This window comes from Nerophis lumbriciformis, linkage group LG27 (assembly GCF_033978685.3).
Source record: "Nerophis lumbriciformis linkage group LG27, RoL_Nlum_v2.1, whole genome shotgun sequence".
Lineage (NCBI taxonomy): Eukaryota > Metazoa > Chordata > Actinopteri > Syngnathiformes > Syngnathidae > Nerophis > Nerophis lumbriciformis.
The window spans coordinates 13259774-13281357 of record NC_084574.2 but is presented as its reverse complement, the minus strand read 5'-3'; the positions used below and the strand labels follow the sequence as shown (position 1 = coordinate 13281357).

General features: G+C 38.1%; 2 protein-coding genes across 2 annotated transcripts in view; one reads left to right on the top strand and one right to left on the bottom strand.

Annotated features, from left to right (window-relative positions):
• The window catches only part of ubn1 (ubinuclein 1), a 52602-nt gene extending 33871 nt beyond the window's left edge, over window positions 1–18731 (top strand). Inside the window, exon 14 of the mRNA XM_061922844.2 lies at window positions 18557–18731. The gene's annotated coding sequence lies outside the window, so the exon portion shown is untranslated. The remainder of the gene's footprint in view (window positions 1–18556) is intronic.
• Window positions 3697–20467, bottom strand: LOC133570141 (intercellular adhesion molecule 3-like). The gene is made up of 7 exons (XM_061922847.2): window positions 20239–20467; window positions 18212–18383; window positions 18031–18109; window positions 14818–14956; window positions 10650–10982; window positions 5527–5757; window positions 3697–5459 (listed from the first exon to the last, which is right to left on the bottom strand). Exons 1-7 carry the CDS (start codon window positions 20294–20296, stop codon window positions 5392–5394), a joined length of 1080 nt encoding a protein of 359 aa, XP_061778831.2. The 5' UTR covers window positions 20297–20467; the 3' UTR covers window positions 3697–5391.
• Window positions 20468–21584: the final 1117 nt, after the last annotated feature.

Sequence of the window (21584 nt, the reverse complement as noted above, 5' to 3'; positions counted from 1 at the left end):
TTGCAGACCCACTGGGGCGAGAAGTAGCTGTGCCTCCCCAGCTGCACTGCTACTCATAGCCCCTCCCCCAAGGGACGGATCCCAGACATCCCCAGATAGGACCACAGACGACTGGGGTGGGAGGGAGAGGGCTTGAAAAGCGGCCAAACTTTTCTTCAGATTAGCCACTAAGTCCAAAACCTTGTTAAGCCTCTCCGCCATGGACATCTCTGCGAGATTCGAATTTGGCTGGATCATTATGTCAGAGTTTGTAGGTGACGAACCCCAAGATGCAGAGAAGGCGGAAGGCATTGTACGAGAAAACATGATTTAATTCAACACTAAGGCAAAACAACAAACGAAAGGGTAACAAAAGGCGCGCACAAGGCGGAGAACAAACTTGGCTATGAACTAAAATAGCACAGAGGCTAACTGTGGACAAGAAACCAAAAACACTTACTGTGACACGAAGGAACTAGGACATGAGCATAGTGAAACCAAAAGTAGACAGAGCTACAACGACAAGTATTAAGAACAACGACACGACAGGTAGGAACGACAATGATCCAGCAGTGACTGGAGGGTAGGGCAGGTATAAATAGCAGCTGGCTGAGTTGATTGGCAACACTAAATTGGCCCTAGTGTGTGGATGTGAGTGTGAATGTTGTCTATCTGTGTTGGCCCTGCGATGAGGTGGCGACTTGTCCAGGGTGTACCCCGCCTTCCGCCCGATTGTAGCTGAGATAGGCTCCAGCGCCCCCCGCGACCCCAAAGGGAATAAGCGGTAGAAAATGGATGGATGGATGGATGATTGACACCAGGTGTGGCCAGGTGCCAATCAGCCACAGCTGAAGGGACACAGCACTCAGGGAGAAACAGGAAACAGAACCAAAATAAGAGCGTTGACAGGAAATGACAGAGGAAAAACTAAAACTTGACCAAACTGTCAGGGACAAGCCTGACAGACTCATTGTGAAAGTATCTTCTTCCTTCTCATTGCTCGACTGCTTCATTCCAGTTAACAGTGTCGAAACGGTCTCTACTTCCGCTGTTGTTTTCATATGCTCTCTTCCTCTCCTAAACTGTGGGTGGGAATCTTTGGGCACCTCCCGATTAAATTGCGATTGAGGAGATAAAAAGTGATTACAAATCGATTATTAATGCATCTTTAATTTATGTATATTGATACGGTTTTACATTTATTTTAGTTTCATTAAGTACATGTTTTTAAAAACAATGTGTTTGTATTAAACACTTAAATTCCCACATTTATTAAATTAATAAAAATGTGTTTAAAACTGGGACATAAGTGCCCACTAGAAAAGGAGCTGGTCGGATCTCTCGGTGAGGTGGCTCACTGCAATCAGGCAATTTTTTATAATGGTCTGCATGACTTTATTTACATTAAATATATCGATTATTGACGTTTACTAATTGATTGTATAATTTTCCATGTCCGAATTGTGATGCATTTAAAAAATCGATCATTTCCCCCACCTCTACCCCGCCCCCATCCAGTATTTATCTCAAAAGAGCAATGCACTAATGCTTGCCATGTGTGACTTGTCTATTGAACAGCTCGAGCCATTCAATACATCTAAGAGACCATTTTGTTTGTCTACTTTATTAGAAAAGTCCCAATACACTTAGACTTCATTCTTGATTTTTGCTCAACCATGCATTATCAAGTGTAGGTGTGTGCATTTCCAAATCATGTTCAACCAACTTAATTTACCACAGGTGGACTTCAATTAAGCTGCAGGATCATCTCAATTAAGATCAGTTGAAACAGGATGCCCCTGAGCTCACTTTTGAGATTCATGGCAAAAGATGTGAATACCGTATTTTTCGGAGTATAAGTCGCACCGGAGTATAAGTCGCACATGCCGAAAATGCATAATAAAGAAGGAAAAAAACATATATAAATCGCACTGGAGCCCGACCAAACTATGAAAAAAAACTGCGAGTTATAGTCCGAAACATACGGTACTTATTTACTTCTGATTTCTTAGTTTTTCATTTTTAATGTGGAAATATTTCTAAAAAAAAAATTAAAAAAAACCTCACATGGTCATAATGGGAAATTCTGTGTAGAATTTTGAGGACACAAATTATTTTTTTTTCCATTTTGGAATAAGGCTGCAACATAAAATGTGGAAAATGTGACAGGCTATGAATGTTTAGGTGCACTGTGTTTAATCAGATGTGATTGGCCACATAGCCCAGGCTTTTCAACAGTAGCTCGTGAGCTAATGAGTAGCTCACCAAAAGATGAAATATTTGCCTAAGCTGTCCAGTTAAAAATGGTGCTTCTATTTAATTTAAAACTACCACTAAATGGCAACACTACTATTTGAGTGGAGACCTGCTTCCTACATACAGTACAATTTGAATGTTGCTCGTCATATAAAAACAAAACATTTACTTAAATAGTGATTGAAAAAAACTTAATATATTGTATAAGATGCAAATGAACACATTTTCTCCAAACAAAATGCAAGTTGTGTACCAAAATTTTGTTTATACTCAACTAAACCAGCGTATTCCTTTTTTGTTTCGGTTGAAATACGCTATGAAATTAAACGTTATATACATTGCTCACAGACATTTATATTTTATGAAAGTAGCTCTCAAAAGAAACAAGATTGGAGACACCTGCTCTAAATGTAGTCTATTTTTGTATTTCTCTATTGATCTGTAGAAAGTTTGATTTTTTTTTTTTAATATATTTTATGCCCTCTTTGGCAAAACCACAATCTATGCAACATTTTCCCCCCAAGTGCAGTATTTGATGGGAAGTAGTTTAAGCCTAAATAGTTCACTAATTCATAACATTGATTGTATTTGTTGAGCAATGATAGTTTTAAATCCCACAAATTCTCAAGGATCCAAAAGTTTAAAAAAATAAGTCATACATTTATTTTTACTTTGAACGCTTAAATATCTAGATAACTTCCAGATTTCAGATTATTTTTTTTTGTGCTTGTTTTATGCCCTTTTTGTCATAAAAAAAACTTTTTTTTTTATGGCAAACACACAATATGCAATATTTTTCCCCAAACATTTTTTTAAGTGGAATATTTGATAAGAAGTAATTGGAGTCTTCAATAGGTCAAACAGTTTTAAAGGGAATACAAACAGCCAACATGTCAGCTTTATGTTACTAGTCAACATTGCAACTCCTCTCGTTTCACCTGTAGTCCAGACCTGTCTCCCATTGGAAAATGTGTGGTGCATTATGAAGCCTAAAATACCACAACGGAGACCCCCGGACTGTTGAACAACTTAAGCTGTACATCAAGCAAGAATGGGAAATAATTCCACCTGAAAAACTTGGTCTGCTCAAACGTTTACTGAGTGTTGTTAAAAGGAAAGGCCATGTAACACAGTGGTAAAAATGCCCCTGTGCCAACTTTTTTGCAATATGTTGCTGCCATTAAATTCTAAGTTTATTATTTGCAAAAACAAATTAAGTTTCTCAGTTTGATGTTAAATATCTTGTCTTTGCAGTCTATTCAATTGAATATACGTTGAAAAGGATTTGCAAATCATTGTATTCTGTTTTTATTTCCCATTTACACAACGTGCCAACTTCACTGGTTTTGGGTGTTGTACCTGTTGAACATCAGTATTCTGTACTTTCCTGGTCACCTGTTAAGTTTCCCCAGATAAAACGTCGAGTTGTTCTTGAATATATGACATTTCAGTCAATGCAGCTGAGATCAAAGGACTGACTTTATTGAGTTTGACTATCAGTTGTGAGATAGTTCAGAGGTCATGTCAGAACCCAGACTCCAAACTCAAAAGCTTTTCCAAGAGCAGGCAAAAGTGTTTATTCCAGTTTGAGTGCAAACCCAGTAATGAATAAATCCTGACCTATTAGCATACTTGCCAACCTTGAGACCTCTGAATTTGGGAGGTGTATCAATCAATCAATTCCTTTATTGTCATTGTCATAATAACACTTAAGTCATACATGTCAACGAGATTTTGTTTGAGCTTTGTCTAGCGGCATAGAAACAGCATTGAAGTGCAGGTTGACCATAGTCTGCAGTTTAGCATTGTCAAAAAGATGGCGAATAGAGGGTCGTGGGGGTGGGAACAGTCAGATGTCTGATGGGTGTTAAGTTGATGTTGCAGCAATGCAATGTCCAGAGCACAATTATTGAGGTGGTGAAGAGTGAGGTAATAAGATGGTCCGGGGCAGCAAACGGGCAGGCTGTTCATTTAGCAGTCTCACAGCCTGGGGATACAGACTGTGAGACATTCTGGTGGTCCTGGCGTGAATCGATCTATACCTCCTTCCAGAGGGTAGCAGGTTGAAGAGGCCATGTGCTGGGTGGTATCTGTCCTTCAGGATGTTGTGTACTCTCTTTTAGGCAGCGAGTTGTGTACATGGCACTCATCTCTGGGAGTATCGTCCTTGTAATTTAACCACTCGCTGGAGGGCCTGTATATTTTCAAGTATTTCTTTATTTATTTGTATGTATGTAATCAGTTAATGAATGAGTATATCCGTTCGGCCACCGTGTTCAACGGAGAAGTCTGATCTACAAAATGTGCAGGCAGCATACCCCTTCCCCTTCGAGCTGTCCTGGATGAATTTGAATTATTTGTTCCATTTGTTTGGAACTTGCAAGCGTACTTCTTACTCGTCGTCGCCATGTCTCTTCTTCGTTCTCCTGCTTCATCTCTGTTATGTTTTTGGACATTACTACTTGCCGTAGTTTTGAAGCAATGCATGATGGGAATCCAGATGTTGTGTGTCAGTGCTGGCTGGACTAAACACACGCTGAGAAATAGCTCCGTGCCTGCCTACTTTATGGGTTATAGATAACAGACAATAGTCTCCTTTTCAGGTGAGAGAGGACGCTAAAGGCAGTGCCTTTAAGGCATGCCCCCAATATTATTGTCTGGGTGGAAATCGGGAGAATGGTTTCCCCGGGAGATTTTCGGGAGGGGCACTGAAATTCGGGAGTCTCCCGGGAAAATCGGGAGGGTTGGCAAGTATGCCTATTAGTACTGGACTAGTGGACAGTAAGGAAGGAATTCATATGGCCCACTTCCCTTGAAAGGAACAGGGGTGTTTATCATGTTGTAATGCAGTCTGCTGGAAATGATGGAAAGCGCCTCTCTACACATCAACTGAGGCTGTGGTCAAAGATGGAATTGCCACAAAACACATTTTGAGATATTCAACACTCTACTGGCGGCTAAAGTGGATAGTGCACACCCCAAATTTGTCACATTTCATGTGTCAGGCAAACCGCGACAAATGTGGCCAAATGAATCCCCCTTTCTGTTGGGGGTTTGTAAAAGTACCTGCACAGCAGCTCTCAGGAGAAAGCCCTCATTAATGACAGCAAATGTCCTAACAGCAGTGAGACTTGAGACTTGATCCTTGGGAAGGTTTTACAGCCAGTTGAGGGTCAGCAGCATGGCCGCCAACAGGAAGTGTTTTTTACTGCTCCGTGCCGTGCCTACCGGGAGAAAACCAAACATTCCACTCTCCCTTTTGTGCCGCCAACTTAACGAGTGTAAACATACCTTGGTTTGTGATCACCTCCACGTCTACCGTCACGTTCCTCTGCCCAACAGGCCCGCTGGCCAAGACCGTGTACTTCCCGGCGTGCTCCCGCCTGGAGTGAAGGGGAGGCACCACCCGGCGGCCATCTTTCAGCCAGATGACCGACGGTTGGGGGTTTCCTTTGACCTCGCAGCGGAGGCTTTCTCCCATCCTCACCCGCAGCTTTGCAGGACAGAGGAGCTGCGGGCCGACTGAGGGGGTACGAGAGCGGTAAATATTAATACAAATAACAGGAAGTAGGAAGTTCCACAGGAAGTAGGCCATTAGGCACGGAGAAAACCGCAAAAATGAAAGTCAACACGTCTTCTGCATGAAACCAGAAGTGTTTACTATTGAGCAGGATGTGTAATAAATCATGTGCACCGAGGTTTTAAGATCTCTATTACAGTGCCCCGCCAAATCCTTTTAAATACAGGTGGTGCTCATATACATGTAAATATGCTGACCTAAGCATTTTAGCATGCCAACTTTTTTGGCACATTTTGTAGCCGTTTATAAATGAATATACATATGGAATTTTAATAGATAGCATAAAAAATTGTCATATATGATAACTGTTAGTATGCTAATTGTCAGGTTTAAACAAGACAAGAAGCAAAGAATTAAATTGGGCTCAAATTGAGGAGAGACGCCTGGACACTGTACCCTTGCACAGTGTCTCAACACATCGTACGCCACCTCTTTTATTTGGACTTTCCCTGATTACATGGCAACAGCTGCTTCTAAGGGACGTGGGTCGTAAACAGCTAGGTTCAAAGACAGCTTCTTTCTTCTCGCCGGGAACTCATTGAAACACAAAGATGTGCGATAACATAGATACAATTATTCTGACACTAATTGTTTTTTCTGTAACTGTTTACCCTAGAGGAACATTCCTTGACATAGCATACTTGACATGTGGAAACTGTTAGCATGCTATCTGTTTTGGCAAAAAAATTTAACCGTATACTTCAGTCATATAAGTTGGTGACAGATTCTGTTAGCATGCTAAGTTTTTTAGCAAATTTTGTAACCGTTTACAAATTCATAAGTAATATAAATGTCAAATTGGTCATGACATATGTTAACTGTTAACATGCTAACTTTTTTGTCAAATGTAACCGTTCACCCCAAAATCACATACTTTGGTACTTGACAATATAGTAAATGTTAGCATGCTAACTTTTTTTTTTAGCAAATTTTACCGCCGTACACTTCACTCATATAACTTGGTAGGCTATGCGACACATACTGTTAGCATGCTAACATTTGAATGCTAACTTTTTTTAGCAAATTTTGTAACGGTTTACAAATTCATAATAAGTAAATAAAAATGTCACATTGGTCATGACATGCGTTAACTGTTAGCATGCTAACTTTTTTGTCAAATTTTGTACCGTTTACCCCAGAGTCACATACTTTGGTACTTGACATATAGTAAATGTTAGCATGCTAACTTTTTTGTCAAATTTTGTAACCGTTTACCCCAGAGTCACATACTTTGGTACTTGACATATAGTAAATGTTAGCATGCTAACTTTTTTTAGCAAATTCTACCGCTGTACACTTATAATGATAAATGATAAATGGGTTGTACTTGTATAGCGCTTTTCTACCTTCAAGGTACTCAAAGCGCTTTGACACTACTTCCACATTTACCCATTCACACACACATTCACACACTGATGGAGGGAGCTGCCATGCAAGGCGCTAACCAGCACCCATCAGGAGCAAGGGTGAAGTGTCTTGCTCAGGACACAACGGACATGACGAGGTTGGTACTAGGTGGGGATTGAACCAGGGACCCTCGGGTTGCGCACGGCCACTCTCCCACTGCGCCACGCCACTTCAGTCATATAACTTGGTAGGCTATGCGACATATGCTGTTAGCGTGCTAACATTTGAATGGTAACTTTTTTTAGCGAATTTTGTAACCGTTACAAATTCATAATAAGCAAATGTCAAATTGGTCATGACATATATTTGTTAGCATGCTAACATTTTTGTCAAATTTTGTAACCGTTTAACCCAGAGTCACATACTTTGGTACTTGACATATAGTAAATGTTAGCATGCTAACTTTTATTTAGCACATTTACCGCCGTACACTTCAGTCATATAACTTGGTAGTCTGTGCGACACATACTGTTAGCATGCCAACATTTGAATGCTGACTTATTTACCAAATTTGGTAACCATTTACAAATTCATAAGTAAATATAAATGTCAAATTGGTCATGACATATGTTAACAGTCTAACTTTGTCAAATTTGATAACCGTTTACCCCTGAGTCACATACTTTGGTACTTGACATATAGTAAATGTTTACATGTCAGTCATATAACGCATGCCAACATTAGTATGCTAGCATGTTAGCATTAAAAACATTTTTTTGTAAATTTTGTAACCGTTTACCCCAGAGTCATGCAACTTGGTACTTGACAAAAGCAAACTTTTTGGGGGGCAAATTTTGTAACCGTTCACCCCAAAGTCACATGGCACTTGACATACGCTAACTGTTAGCCTGCTAATAGTAACATGTGTTAGAATAATTGTTTCTAAATTATCACAAAAAGATTTGTGTTACATTGAGTTCTGTCAAGTAAGAAGACAAAAGCTGTCTTTGAAACCTACCAAGAAGTATGCTTGTGAAACTCCACTGTAAGGGGGAGAGCCACATGAAGGGTTTTCTGTTTTCTATCATGTATGGTAATCAACAGAAGGATGTTCTGGCACAAGGACTTCAAAGCGGAGAGATGACAGAATCTGCCCAATTTCCAGACAAACTCTTTTTGAACTATTTTATGGACCTCTTTTTGAACTATTATACGAACTCTTTTTGAACTGACCTTTTCTGTGAATCGTTTACGACCTTTTCTGTGAACTTTTTGTGACCTTTATCCTTTGGAAACAGCCGTGGCCAGGTGGTCGGGGAGGGTCCAAAGTAAAAGAAGGAGGCATACAATCTTTTGGCAGAGCGTGCTAAGTTCCTGTACAAGGGTACAGTGTCCGGGCGACTCTCCTCAATATATTGAGTCCAAATTGAATTCTTGTTTAATAGATGTCATCAGTGTTTGAACCTGACAACATGCTAGCATGCTAACTTTTTTTAGATAATTTTACAAGCTGTTGGCATGCAGCATTTCAGTTCGGCTTCAGCAAGCGTACACATCCGAGTCGTATAACTCGGTACTTGACACGTGCTAACGTAAGCAAATTTGCCGGCATTTCGGTTCAGCTTTGGCTCCTGTTCTGCACGCGTTATTTTGACAGTCCATGACTTTTTATATATTTTCAGCATTGACTACACATTCTGACTAGCAGCAAAAACAGTCTTGAAATAACTATTGACCGTATTTTTTGGACTATAAGTCACAGGTTATTTCATAGTTTGGCCGGGGGTGCGACTTATACTCAGGAGCGACTTATGTGTGAAATGATTAACACATTAGCGTAAAATATCAAATAATATTATTTAGCTCATTCACGTAAGAGACTAGACGTATAAGATTTCATGGGATTTAGCGATTAGGAGTGACAGATTGTTTGGTAAACGTATAGCATGTTCTATATGTTATAGTTATTTGAATGACTCTTGATTTTTTTATTTGATTTGATTTTTATTAAGGATCCCCATTAGCTCATAGTTGCCAACCCTCCCGGATTTTCCGGGAGACTCCCGAAATTCAGCACCTCTCCCGAAAACCTCCCGGGACAAATGTTCTCCCGAAATTCAGGCACACAATATAAACAGCGTACCTGCCCAACCATGTTATAACTGTAGAATGATCAAGGGCGAGTTCTTGGTTTCTTATGTGGGTTTATTGTTAGGCAGTTTCATTAACGTCCTCCCAGCGCGGTAACAACACACAACAACAGCAGTCACGTTTTTGTCTACCGTAAAGCAGTTCGTCTGCCGTAAACAGCAATGTTGTGACACTCTTAAACAGGACAATACTGCCATCTAGTGCATTTGATGAAAGCACTTTTTGCATGCCACACAGCATTGCATCATTCGTGAGGGTGTTCAGCATGGTTAGAAAAATAGTGACAAATAGAACAAGGATGGACAATTCAACCCTTAACTCAACAATGAGTAGATGAGTGTTATGTGTGTTTCTATGTGTAAATAAATGAACACTGAAATTCAAGTATTTCTTATATATATGAAATACTTGACTTGGTGAATCCTAGCTGTAAATATACTCCTCCCCTCTTAACCACGCCCCCCACCTCCCGAAATCTGAGGTCTCAAGGTTGGCAAGTATGCATTAGCTGGTTGCCTCAACAACCCACTAGTCTTCCTGGGGTCCACAATTCAATACAATTACAAGTAAAAACATAATTATAACTACACAATACAATAAAAAATGTAAAGCATCAATAAGAAAACAAGCAAACAATTTACAGTCACAGAATAATAATTACCATATAAATATAACTACACAATATAAAACCAAACAAATCATCAACGAGCAAACTAATTTAAAGACTCAGATAAAATATTACTTTCTTTTTAAAAACCTGTTTACTTTCAATGCCGGTGAGCATTTGGGGCAGGTTATTCCAGAGCTATGAAGATCTATAAATAAAAGATTTCCGCAAAATATTACCATAATATGTTACGTTAACATACCAGGCACGTTCTCAGTTGGTTATTTATGCCTTATATAACGTACACTTATTCAGCCTGTTGTTCACTATTCTTTATTTATTTTAAATTGCCTTTCAAATGTCTATTCTTGGTGTTGGGTTTTATCAAATACATTTCCCCAAAAAATGTGACTTGTACTCCAGTGCGACTTATGTTTTTTTCTTTCTTTATTATGCATTTTCGGCCGGTGCGACTTATACTCCGAAAAATACGGTAGCCACCTTTACACTCTTAAGTCAAAGTAATGCAAACAGTTTGAGCCAATCAGGGGCCACAATACAGAACAGCACGCTCTGGTTGGTTTGGTTTCCTCTCATGACCAAAACCACTGCAGTATTGATATATTTCAGTTAATCTAGCATTTTTTTCTGCTTGAAAATGCTTAATTTAGGGCAAATATGTTGCAGAATAAGCTAAAAAAAGAAAGAAATTGTATTTAAGTCACTTACAGAGGACGTCGGCAGGGAGTTTTTGTGACGTGACCACCAGGGGTCTCTGCGGCGAGCCTTCTGGCCGCAGTTGTACCTCAGCCTCACACCAGTAGGGCGCCTCCGCGTCTTCTCTCCCGGGGCGGACGTCCAGCCTGAAGACCTCGGTCACGGGCGTCTCCTCCGTCACGTCGGAATGTAGTCGCCCCAGTTTAGTTCGGCCTCTGTAGAAGGTCACGACTAGGTTCCTGGCGGGGGCCACGTCATGGACCGTGCACTGCAGGGTGTACTGACGGTGCTCCAACAGCGGGCCGGAGTGATTGACGAAGCCGATGGACACGCTGTCTGGAAGCTCTGTACCAGACACGATATTGTGGATTTAGATTACCGGTAGGTTTTTTTCTCCCGTTGTCACAGTCTGCTTGAATTAGGGCCACACAAATGTCTCCTATATCCTTGCTTCTTAAACTTTTTTCACCAAGTACACTGCAAAAACTGAAATCTAAGTAAGATTAAATATCTCAAATAAGGGTGATATTTGCTTATTTTCTGTCTGATAAGATAATTCTTCTCACTAAGCAGATTTTATATTAACATAAACAAGTTGAAAAACTTATTCGGGTGCACTGCAAAAAGTCAGTGTTCAAAAACAAGAAAAAAAACCCACAAAAATGAGGGGTATTTTATTTGAACTAAGCAAAATTATCTGCTAATAGAACAAGAAAATTTGGCTCGTCAAGACTTTCCAAAACCAGTAAAATTAGCTAACCTCAATGAACCCAAAAATACCTTAAAATAAGTATATTCTCACTAAAAACAAGTGCACTTTTCTTGGTAGAAAAAAAAGACACATTTTTGCTCAATATGTTGAAAAATATTCTTAAATGAAGTAAATGCTAGTGCCATTATCTTGACATAATATGCGCTCTCGGCATCATGATTTTTTTTTTCATGCTTGAAGTAAGAAATTATTACTTTAGAAAAGTAGTTTTATACTTGTTGATGACACAGCTTTGCAACAGTTGATATTCTAGTTTCAAGCATGTTTTACTCAATATACAGTAGCTCATAGGGAGGTGTTATAAGACCATCAAAGCAAGGACAAATAGACTGAAAAACAGTTTCTGCTGTTATTGCCCTAAACTCTGCACTTACCTGAACACTCACCACTTTATTACTTGCTTACCTCTGATAAAGATCTACTGTGCAATATGTTTTTTTTAAACATTTTATTATGTTTTTAAATTGTTTTATTATTGTTGTCTTAAGACTATTTTATGTAGATTTGTTTTAAAAGCACTGAGCTGGATTGCTGTCCAATTTCGTTGTTTCCATACAATGACAATAAAGGTATTCTGATTAAATCTTAGCAACAAGCTGTAATATCTTACTGAGATCATTTAGGACCAAAACCCTTAAAACAAGTAAAACACTCTAACATAAAATCTGCTTAGTGAGAAGAATTATCTTATCAGACAGAAAATAAGCAAATATCACCCTTATTGGAGATATTTAATCTTACTTAGATTTCAGTGTGTTACCGTTTAGTGGTCAATTGTACGGAATATGTACTGTACTGTGCAATCTACTAATAAAAGTTTCAATCAATCAAAAACAATGTTTTCCAAAATAACAACTTCAACTCCAGTTATGGAAAAAAAGTGCCAACATGGCACTGCCATATTTATTATTGAAGTCACAAAGTGCATTATTTTTTTTAACATGCCTCAAAACAGCAGCTTTGAATTTGGGACATACTTTCCCTGATAATCCTGATACCCACTACAACTATGGGTAATACTATACATTCACAAAGTGCATTATTTTCTTTTTCTTTTTAAACATGCCTCAAAACAACAGCAACAAAAACAATGAAGGCACACAGCTTCAGTCCAGAGTATACTAGCCTACGTCCATGTTTTACCGGATATGTACCACTCTGTACAGCGGCGTTTTAAAAAGTAATTAATTTAACTTTTTGAAACAGATACCGATAATTTCCGATATTACATTTTAAAGCATTTATCGGCCGATAACATCTCTAGTTTTGGTCTTAAATGATCTCAGTAAGATATTACAGCTTGTTGCTGGGATGTTATGAGCTATATTGAGTAAAACATGCTTGAAACTAGAATATCAACTGTTGCAAAGCTGTGTCATTAACACTCACAAGTATAAAACTACTTTTTTTAAATATTAATTTCTTACTTCAAGCATGAAAAAAAAATGATGCTGAGCGCATATCATTATGTCAAGATAATGGCACTAGCATTTACTTCATTTAAGAATATTTTTCAACATATTGAGCAAAAAGTCTCTTTTTTTTTTTCTACCCAGAAAAGTGCACTTGTTATCAGTGAGAATATACTCATTTTAAGGTATTTTGGGTTCATTGAGGTTAGCTAATTTTACTTGTTTTGGAAAGTCTTGACAAGCCAAATTTTCTTGTTCTATTGGCAGATAATTTTGCTTAGTTCAAATAAAATATCCCTAATTGTTTTTTTTTTCTTGTTTTTGAACACTGACTTTTTGCAGTGTACCACCTCAGGAAAAAAACAGGCTCTCAAAGTACCACCATAATGACCAACATTAAAATAAAGTAGCGTAGTACATACTTGCCAACCCTCCCGAATTTTCCGGGAGACTCCCGAAATTCAGCGCATCTCCCGAAAACCTCCCGGGACAAATATTCTCCCGAAAATCTCCCAATTTTCAGCCGGAGCTGGAGGGGGCGTGGCCTCCAGCTCCTGAGTGAGGACAGCCTTTTTTCACCACGGGAGGACAACAGGGTGACAAGAACTAAATCATCCAGACTAGAGATAAATTGTATTATTATGTTTATCTTACCTAAAAATAGAACTTGAATACACCTCACGGTGATGCTTGGACACGTCATCAGTGATAAACCCGGGGTCATAGGGTGTTTCGGGTCTTTAATCATCAGACACCCTCGCCCGGGCGACCCAGCCGGGGGTGATCAGACCCCGGCCTGTGTCCAATTAGCGCACCACGGATCCCCCCTACGGATCCACAGCCACCGGGAGGCCTTTTCTGCGGCCTCTAGGATGTTCTTGGTGGCTTTTCTCGACTGCAGTCCTCTAATGCCAAGGATTCTGAACACACGCTGTAGTGAGTGACCAGCAAAACCCCTGCACCCAATATCGACTGGTTCACAGCGGGCTCTCCAGCCGTTACTCCGACACTCTACAGTGAGCTCAGCGTATTTGGCCCTCTTACGCTCATTTGCTTCGTCAATTCACTCCTCCCAGGGGACAGTCAGCTCCAGTAGCACCATTTGCTTGGTTGACTCCGATGTTAACACCATGTCTGGGCGGAGTGACGTGGTAGCGATATTGGCCGGGAACTTGAGTTGCCTTCCCAGGTCAACATGGAGCTGCCAGTCACGAGCGGTAAATATAAATATATTTATTAATTTAAAAAAAAAAAAACTAAATACATTTTTACTATATTTTGCTAAAAACATCAACATTTACTGTATTTTTATTTGCATTTTTTCTGACTCCTTATTACATCCAGCCATAGAATTATACATTAAAATAAACATATTTGAAATAATTCATTTTAAATTATCATAATAATTCATTTAAAATGACCATATTTAATTATTAAAATAATTGCTTGTTTATCAACAACTTTAGCATTTTATTCATTATATTTTGAAGCTCTCAGAAGCCAAGTTATGTTATATTCCTTAATATTTATTTATGCAAGTTTGAAGTGTCAATTATCTAAACAGTTTTGTTTGCATATTTTCAGGATATATATATATATATATGAAATTTTTGACTTGGTGAATTCTAGTTGTCAATGTACTCCTCCCCTCTTAACCACGCCCCCAACCACGCCCTGCCCCACCCCCGACCACGCCCCCACCCCCCACCTCCCGAAATCGGAGGTCTCAAGGTTGGCAAGTATGGCGTAGTAGGCTTAAGTATTCATTAAAAACAAGGCCAACGTTTTATTTAACAAATATGTTTTACATTTTTGGCCACTAAAACATTACACACTGAACAGCAACACTGTTTTAATATAGGAAAATAAAACTGTACACAATTATTTGCACATACAATATTTAATTAAGTGATTCTTTGGTATACCACTAGATAGAGCCCACGTGCAACAGTTTGAGAATCACTGGCCTACTTTTTTTAAATCAAAATCCACTTACTGTACACGACAACAGGCAGTCGAAGGTGACAGGATCCTTCCAGGTTGGACACAGCATAGCACACGGGTGAGACGCTCCACTCGGTCATGTTGTCCACACTCCAAACCAGAAAGTGCTCCATGGTGGGTTCAGGAGCCACCTGCTCGTGACGATAGAATCATGTCAAAATCTATAAAACTACACAAGTACCGATTGCAGGGTTTATATATACAATAGTACCGTATTTTTCGGAATATAAATCGCTCCGGAGTATAAGTCGCACCGGCCGAAAATGCATAATAAAGAAGGAAAAAAACATATAAGTCGCACTGGAGTATAAGTCGCATTTTTTGTGGAAATGTATTTGATAAAAGCCAACACCAAGAATAGACATTTGAAAGGCAATTTAAAAATAAATAAAGAATAGTGAACAACAGGCTGAATAAGTGTACGTTATATGAGGCATAAATAACCAACTGAGAACGTGCCTGGTATGTTAACGTAACATATTATGGTAAGAGTCATTCAAATAACTATAACATATAGAACATGCTATACGTTTACCAAACAATCTGTCACTCCTAGGAGCTTAGGAGCGACTTATGTGTGAAATTATTAACACATTACCGTAAAATATCAAATAATGTTATTTAGCTCATTCACGTAAGAGACTAGACGTATAAGATTTCATGGGATTTAGCGATTAGGAGTGACAGATTGTTTGGTAAACGTATAGCATGTTCTATATGTTATAGTTATTTGAATGACTCTTACCATAATATGTTACGTTAACATACCAGGCACGTTCTCAGTTGGTTATTTATGCCTCATATAACATACACTTATTCAGCCTGTTGTTCACTATTCTTTATTTATTTTAAATTGCCTTTCAAATGTCTATTCTTGGTGTTGGGTTTTATCAAATAAATTTCCCCCAAAAATGCGACTTATACTCCAGTGCGACTTATGTGTTTTTTTTTCCTTCTTGATTATGCATTTTCGGCAGGTGCGACTTATACTCCGAAAAATACGGTACTTGAATTGTGTATACAAAACATTAATGGAAGGTTTTGAAGGCTACAACGGTGACTTCCATTAGCCACATCTTTAAAGTAATTTTCATCATCTTTAAAATCCTGGAAAAAAGGGGTGTGTTCTTGTCTGTCATGATTGTGGGGCAAGGGCCGTTCCCCTTTAAGTGCAAAAATTATGACTTAGTATTTTCATTTGCACTTTAATATTGACAGTTTACATCAGAAACATCACGTATCAATAATTTAGTTAAAATGTATTTATTTTAGCACTCTATAATTAAAACATGTTTTATGAGTTTCTTCTTTAGCAGTATATTTGATTAGTATTTGTTTTGCAGTAAACCTGACAGAACAGGAACGCTGATGGGTCGCCACTTACAGCGCCCCGTATATGGTAGTAAAAGGTGGACGCGGGGGTCGAGTATAAGTAAAAATAAGTCGATCCCAGACTAGGCCATACTTGCCAACCCTCCCGGATTTTCCGGGAGACTCCCGAAATTCAGCGCCTCTCCCGAAAACCTCCCGGAAGAAATTTTCTCCGGAAAATCTCCCGGAATTCAGCCGGAGCTGGAGGCCACGCCCCCTCCAGCTCCATGCGGACCTGAGTCCAGTGTGCGCACACAAGGAGACGAAGCAGAAGAACGAGACCATAGTCGAAGAGCGCAGGGGAGACACTTCTCCAGGGCCGATGTATGCTCGGGGCAACACTTTAGGGTGAATAATGAGTCCAGCGATTAGTTGCAAATCTTGCTTTATTGATTGCTTGCACACAGCCAATCCAACACAAAACCAACTAGTCCCTCCCCGCACTCACGCTACCGCTCCCTCTCTTCTCTCGCCCACACACTCACTGACGTCACTCACCTCACATGCTGTCACCTATTAAAGGGCCACACACACACATACTCTACTCTCATAACACACAGTACAGTTAGTAGAACAACTGTGTTTTCATTACTGTGTATTTGATAGGTGCCATTGCCCCGGAATTGTATTGCATTGTACTTTCAAGTACAACAATGAGTAGATGAGTGTTGTGTGTGTATATGTGTAAATAAATGAACACTGAAATTCAAGTATTTCTTTTATTTATATATATAATAAAATAAATAAATATATAGCTAGAATTCACTGAAAGTCAAGTATTTCATATATATATATATATATATATATATATATATATATATGTATGTGTGGGGGAAAAAATCACAAGACTACTTCATCTCTACAGGCCTGTTTCATGAGGGGTTCCCTCAATCATCAGGAGAAAATCTCCTGATGATTGAGGGAACCCCTCATGAAACAGGCCTGTAGAGATGAAGTAGTCTTGTGATTTTTTTCCCCACACATACATATATTGCGCTCTACTACGGTATCGAGCACTATTTTTTGGATAACCTTATTAAGACCTATATATATATATATATATATATGAAATACTCAGTTGGTGAATTCTAGCTGTAAATATACTCCTCCCCTCTTAACCACGCCCCCTGCCCCAACCACGCCCGCCCCACCTCCCGAAATCGGAGGTCTCAAGGTTGGCAAGTATGGACTAGACTCCTACTAGGGGGGCTAAGTCTAGAGCCAGGAAAAAAACTTGATAAGCACAGAGAGCCTTGTAACTTTATCCTCAGAACAGGATTGTGGCAAAATATTCTTTATTTTGCACAAAAATATGAAGATAGTTTTGGAAAGTTTGTTGTTTCAAAAGAGTAATGAAACCTAACTTACAAGTAGTGCCAAGATGGCAGACAAAATGCCATTTTTAAACCTTCTTTGTCAAAATACTGTTAATAAAACACTAAATACTCAAACTTAGCGAGACAGCTTATGCACTATAGTTGTAATAACACGCATTATTGATATTGAAGTGTGACTCACTCTATGGACAATTGTGTGTTTGGTCCAGCTGGCCGGGGATGTTTTATCCAGTTTATTTGGATAAGCACTCCATTTATGGCAAAATAGCACGTCTCCCAAGTTCCACATTTATAGCGTCAAAGTCACTTTCACCCATACTTGCCAACCTTGTCCGTAAGTTGTATGCATTCTTCGCGTATGTTTTTACACTTGTATGAACAATAGTGATCATTGACAGCAAGCCTGGATATTTAAAGTGAGAATGTTTGATGTTATCATGGTGAAAATAAATCAATCCTATGGCAAAGAGAAAGTGATGAAACGGAGAAGTTCTCACCAGTGATGACACCTCCCATCCCAGCAGAGAGAAGCCTGTCCTAGACAATGAGCAGTTAGCTCTGACTGGATCTCCAAACCTGCGCATGTTAAATACCATTAGTTGTATTATTTTTTTTTCATAAAAGGATCATAAACGATCATATCTCCTGATGCGTGTTAGTCAGAATGTGTTGTCCTACCTGACCACCAGGGTGGGAGGAGACATGATGAGAGGACAGCGGGCTCCTCCAACAGAATCAGGGATGCTGAGAGAGAGAGACGGTCCAGAAGGGAGGATGGTGGGGAAGGGAGGCCAAATGTGTGAGGGCTGAGGAGGGGCGGGCGTGTGCATGGAAAGAGGGGATGTGATGGCTGAAATCAAGAAGTAGGGGAAATACATGATTATAATGCAGATTTTTGCTGCTGCGAGTCAAGCTGTGCTGAGTCATTCTTGCGTCATGCAGACAAAGGCCAATTGAAATTTGCCATCTGATGAAATCGGACTGTTTTTAGCTGATCTATTGTGCACTATTGTTTTATTGCAGGCTGAATACACCCAGTGTGTTCCTCTGAGGAAGGAAGGACACCCTGCCCAACTCCAAAGAACTCATGGCTCCTCTTTTCTACCACCATTGTTCCACTGGCGCCTTAGCGCCTTCTCCACCCTCCGTGTGTGTGTGTGTGTGTGTGTGTGTGTGTGTGTGTGTGTGTGTGTGTGTGTGTGTGTGTGTGTGTGTGTGTGTGTGTGTGTGTGTGTGTTCCAACACGAGACAATCTTAATATATATATATATAATGTGTGTATATATATATATATATATATATCCATATGTATGTATATATGTACATATATATGTACATATATATATATATATATGTACATATATATGTATATATATGTACATGTATACATATATATGTACATATATATACATATATATGTAAATATATATACATATGTACATATATATGTATATATATGTACATATATATGTATATATATGTACATATATATGTATATATATGTACATATATATGTATATATGTACATATACATGTACAGTATATATATACATATGTGTGTATATGTACATATATGTGTGTATGTATATATATACATATATATGTATATATATACATATATATGTATATATACATATGTGTATATATACATATATGTACATATATATGTGTGTATATATATGTACATATATGTGTGTATATATATATGTACATATATATATATGTTCATATATGTGTGTGTGTGTATATATATGTACGTGTGTGTATATATATGTACATATATACATATGTATGTATGTATGTATATATACTGTATATGTGTATATATACTGTATGTATGTATATATACATGTATACATTATAAATATATATATAATGTATAAATAATACATACATATATACAGTATATATATTCTAATATATATCTATATATATTCTGCTGGAAAACACAGTAATATTATACTGATGCAACATTATTATAAATACACCAAAAATATGTTTCTACAGAAGTAAAACAAATTGTATTGCAATATAGTTTATGTAATTAATTATTAAAAACAACTTAATATCCACACATTTATATGTACACACATATATGTATTTATGAATCGATTTCATTTGTTAAGCTTCTTTCGTTGTTTTATTTTTTTTGCATTTTCTATTAAATTTTTTAAAATATATTTATTTTTCCAATGTCATGTAAAGCAAATGGCAATAAAACCTACTTTCCTCCACCTTAATTCAACAATACAACAATCGTTATAGTAATGACACAATAACAAAAAGCATTGTATGCATTGCAATCAGGTGTACACGCTTTGTTTTTTAGTGTATTAGTATTTGTTGTGGTATTTATTTTAATATCAAATATGCTGGCATTGAATACACGCGTATAATAAGTAATCACAACATTGCTGCTTAAATAATGAGTATAATAGTCTGTACATGTAGGATGGGTAGGATTTTCTGTATACACTATACGTATAAGAATATGTTTATTTTTATTTTATTTTTTTCATAGTTAGCCCATTTTTTTTAAATATGCGACATTTACTATAATTATTTTTTTCTTTTTAAAAAATGCAATTTTAAATGAGACAATATTGTAAAATTTTGTATTTAAAAAAAAAAAAAAAAAACTGTTGGCATTTCCATGTGGAAGTCCATAGTACCAGAGTCCCCGCCCACGGCCGAGTGTCACTCACCTGAGCCAGACAGGTGAAGCAGCAGCAGGGTGATGCTGATCCACTTTAACACCAGCATCCTTCGTCAGATATTACCTCTCAACAACTGTAGCCACTGTGTCTGATGCAGGAGGTGTGAGGCCTTTGGAGGAACTCCAGGGTTTTATGTGTGTGTGTGTGTGTGTGTGTGTGTGTGTGTGTGTGTGTGTGTGTGTGTGTGTGTGTGTGTGTGTGTGTGTGTGTGTGTGTGTGTGTGTGTATGTGCGTGTGTGTGAAGCTAATGATCAGGCAATTCTTTTGCTTTGGCCTCTCAAAAGCCACCATGGGCGTTCTCTGTTGGTATATCAAGAGAGGAAGGAAGGGAGGGTCAAGAATAATGGTGTGTAGTGCAGCAACACACTGGACAAGAAGGCATGGAGATCTTTCTATCTATCATTGTGTGTGTGTGTGTGTGTGTGTGTGTGTGTGTGTGTGTGTGTGTGTGTGTGTGTGTGTGTGTGTGTGTGTGTGTGTGTGTGTGTGTGTGTGTTCATGTATTTCTACCCTTCTTGAGATCATGTATTTCTAGCCTTCTTGAGACATCAACAAGGAAAAGTACCTTCCATATGAGGACCGGTGAACAAGTCAGGACATAAATCATGGTCCCAATAAGGAAAACCACTGCATCTAATAGAGAAAGTCTCATTTGCACCCCTGGTGGTGAAATCTATCAAAATGAGGGTGGTCCCAAAAAGGAGGGATTTTTCAAATTGACTGTGTGTCGGTTTTAAAAGTGCTCTCCCTCTGGTCAACATGAAATAACAAGTGTGTGTAAACATTCGAAGTGCTCCCCCTCTGGCCAACATATGTAATAACAAGTGTGTGTAACAAATTTAAATGCGCCCCCTTTGACCAACCTGAATTAATAAAAATAAATACGTATATAGAGATATATTGTAATAACTTGAAGTAAATAATGAAGATTAAAAACCAATTACAAACAAAAAATGATTTAAAAAAAATTAACTAAGCAGTCCTTTTTTTCACAATGTGTCGACTTGTTTCTTATAAAATTGAGAACAATTTCTCATATTCTTTCTGTTTCTGTAATGTTGCAATATTTTCTCGTAAAATGTTTACTTTGTTATGTAAAATTATTACTTTTCAATGCAAATGTTTTAAGGCAACATTTTGACTTTTATCACAATATTGCTAATTGTTTTGTTGTTCTTGTAAAATAGTGAAAATTCTTTGAGTAAAATTATGACTTTTGTCATAATTTTGCCAAGTAAAATTCCGATTATAATTATAACATTGCCAACATTTTAAAGTGTTTTTATAAAATTGTGATTTTTGTCGAGTAAAATTACGACTTTTTTCATAAAACA

Bases quoted from the DNA above. Each gene is read 5' to 3' on its own strand.
- LOC133570141 (XM_061922847.2), bottom strand. From the start codon at position 20,296: ATGCTGGTGTTAAAGTGGATCAGCATCACCCTGCTGCTGCTTCACCTG. The intron at 14,957-18,030 runs GTGAGAACTTCT...CGTCACGAGCAG, and splicing joins GATGGGAGGTGTCATCACTG to GTGGCTCCTGAACCCACCAT. The intron at 5,460-5,526 runs GTATGTTTACAC...TTCTCCCGGTAG, and splicing joins GGAGGTGATCACAAACCAAG to GCACGGCACGGAGCAGTAAA.